At 56.8% G+C, this 2,428-nt stretch overlaps 1 protein-coding gene across 8 annotated transcripts in view; it reads left to right on the top strand.

The window, feature by feature from the left end:
- The first annotated feature begins 1,604 nt into the window (after window positions 1-1,604).
- NF2 (NF2, moesin-ezrin-radixin like (MERLIN) tumor suppressor) overlaps window positions 1,605-2,428 on the top strand; it is an 80,789-nt gene continuing 79,965 nt past the window's right edge. For 3 of the 8 annotated variants that reach the window (XM_040463917.1, XM_040463916.1, XM_040463914.1), the window contains exon 1: window positions 1,624-2,182. In XM_040463917.1, coding sequence (XP_040319851.1) covers window positions 2,069-2,182 — 114 coding nt within the window. In that variant the 5' untranslated portion in view covers window positions 1,624-2,068. Of the gene's footprint in view, window positions 2,183-2,428 lie in introns of all 8 variants that reach the window. The other 5 variants (XM_040463912.1, XM_040463913.1, XM_040463919.1 and 2 more) reach the window with 4 other exon arrangements.

Below are 2,428 nucleotides of genomic sequence, written 5' to 3'. Positions count from 1 at the left end.
TGGCCAATTAGCCCAGTGCCTAGCACCTAGTAAGCCTTCCATAAAAACGAGCTATTACTGGCCATCAATGTCATTTTGACCCCTGCTGTCTGATCTACATCCTCTTTCTACTCCTCAGTAGGATCCCAGAATCACCTATTTTCTGTCAGCAGTCTTGGCTCTGGGTTAAAGCCCTGATTTGTTGCCCCTGTGGGGAGCTCTTAGGAGAATCCACCCTAGTTCTCCCACCTGCAGAGAACTGAAGCAATAAAAATGAAGACACTCTCACTCCAAGCCCACACTGCCCTGAACAATCATTTTGGTGGGGAGAATTTGCTTGCAGTAGACAGGACATAAAGTTCCCCCACAGCAGCTTTCCTGGGTGTGCTAGCAAATGCTGGTGATTCATGGCACCACAGGGGCCTGTGGGGAAGCGGGAGATTTATGCTATTGTATAGTTACAGCAACAGTGTCTGCTGAGTGCTAGGGAACTGTGGTTCATGGTACTTGGGGCTACAACAGGCAGCAACTTGGCAGCCACAATCAGGGAAGCAGGGCAGCACAATGGTAATGCCATCAGGCTCTGGGTGGGAGAAATCTGGATTTGATTCCCATCTTTGCTTCTTCTATCTAGGAACAGCAGGTGTCTCTGTCATGCGGCACCTCTTTCCCATCTGTAGGGGAGGTGATGCTAATGATGGTTAATATTTGTGGACTGCTTCCTGTTCAGTCAAAAGAGAAAATTGTCTCTACTCAATTATTATTTAAAAGCATGGTTTATTTCTAAATACAGAAAGCTATATTCCCCCGCCTCACAGTACACCCATTATAACTTGATGACATCTAAAAAATAAAAACATGTATGTGGCTCGAAAATGTAAATCAAAGTACAAAGTGAGAAATGCTTTCATGTTTCGACCATTTTGTATGTACAAAAATAGCAATTCCATAAGATTCAACCTAGTGTGTGGCCTGTCTACTATGTCCTAGTATTTACCCTAGTTTATATGTATTAACTTCCTTAAATTCCTCAACAACCCCACGAGGCAGATACACTTATTACCCTTCCTTGGTAATAACGCTATTTCTCCTAAAGAGAAGCACAAGGGTCTGGGGGAATGCCGGCGATCTAAGCGGCCTCCACGTGATGTAAAAGTTTGAGAAACACAGAGGTCAGTATATGCAATTAAGTGCCAAGCTGGATTATCCGTCGGGTGTCCGAGAAACACGATTCCCTGGGGCGCCACACTGGGAGCGCATTTGGTTCAAAGTGCAGTCCCTTACCGACCAACTGCACCCGGCGACCAGCCTCTACGTGGTTCCCGGGGAAAGGCGCGCCGGACTCCGGTTCCTCAACCAGTCTTGCTAGAGTAGGCGTACTCCTTTCGAACAAAAGCGCTCGGAGTGACTGCAGCTATGACCACTCAACGCCGAGCCCAGGCCCGCGCCTCCAATCACAGCGGAACTTCCAATTGGTGGAGTCGTTCTGAAGCCGGGCGAACGGAGGAGAAGTCCCGCCTCCCTAGGAGTGCTCAGCCAACTGCGGAGTCCGGGCGGTAGCCGCGGGGTTCGGTTGCGCTGTGTGTAATGATCTGGGGGCCTGAGGGCGGGGCGGGGAGCAGGCGGGGGTCTGCGGGGAGGGGACACTTCCCGCAGGCGCGCGGAGCGAGGACGGTGACAGCCACGCGCGCACGTGCGCGCCCGGCCGCAGCGCGGCCCCGAGGCCTCTGTTGGCCGCTGAGAGGCGCGCGGGGGCTGGCCGGCTGCCGTCTAGGGGCCCCGTGCCGGGGCGTCCCCAGCGTCCCCGGCCCGAGTCCCTGAGCGCCGGGCCGTGTCCACCCCGTCGGTCCTGGCCCGTGTTTCGTCCCCGTGGCCGTAAGGGCCCGCCCCCCGACTCCCCTTTACGCTCCCGGGGCAGGGTCCTCACGGCCCATGCTGGCCGCTGGGGGCCCGCGCCGCCCAGACAGTTCCTCGGCCGGCCAGCCGGCCACCATGGTGGCCCTGAGGCCTGTGCGGCTCCTCCAGGGGGGCTAACCGGTCCAGAGCGCAGGTCTCGGGGCGCGAGGGTCCCGGGCCTGAGCCCCGCGCCATGGCTGGGGCCATCGCTTCCCGTATGAGCTTCAGCTCGCTCAAGAGGAAGCAGCCCAAGACGTTCACCGTGCGGATCGTCACCATGGACGCCGAGATGGAGTTCAATTGCGAGGTAACCGGCTGGCAGCCCCGACGGGCTGCGGTAAGGGGGAGCCGGGCGGAATCCGGTGGAATCCCCGCCCGCCGGGCCCTGCCACGGGTCTGGCACCGATCGGGGCGCCCCTGCGGCGGTGACAGTCCAGGTGGAAGCTTGAGGGATTCAGCTTGTATCATCTCTGAGCGTAGACAGAGTCGACCAGAACCGGAAGGAGCCATCTAGGCCCAAATCTTCATGTTAAGGATGATTGCTGCTCCCCCC

This window comes from Herpailurus yagouaroundi, unplaced genomic scaffold (assembly GCF_014898765.1).
Source record: "Herpailurus yagouaroundi ecotype Mexico unplaced genomic scaffold, PumYag 428, whole genome shotgun sequence".
Lineage (NCBI taxonomy): Eukaryota > Metazoa > Chordata > Mammalia > Carnivora > Felidae > Herpailurus > Herpailurus yagouaroundi.
This window is presented reverse-complemented; position numbering and strand designations above follow the sequence as displayed.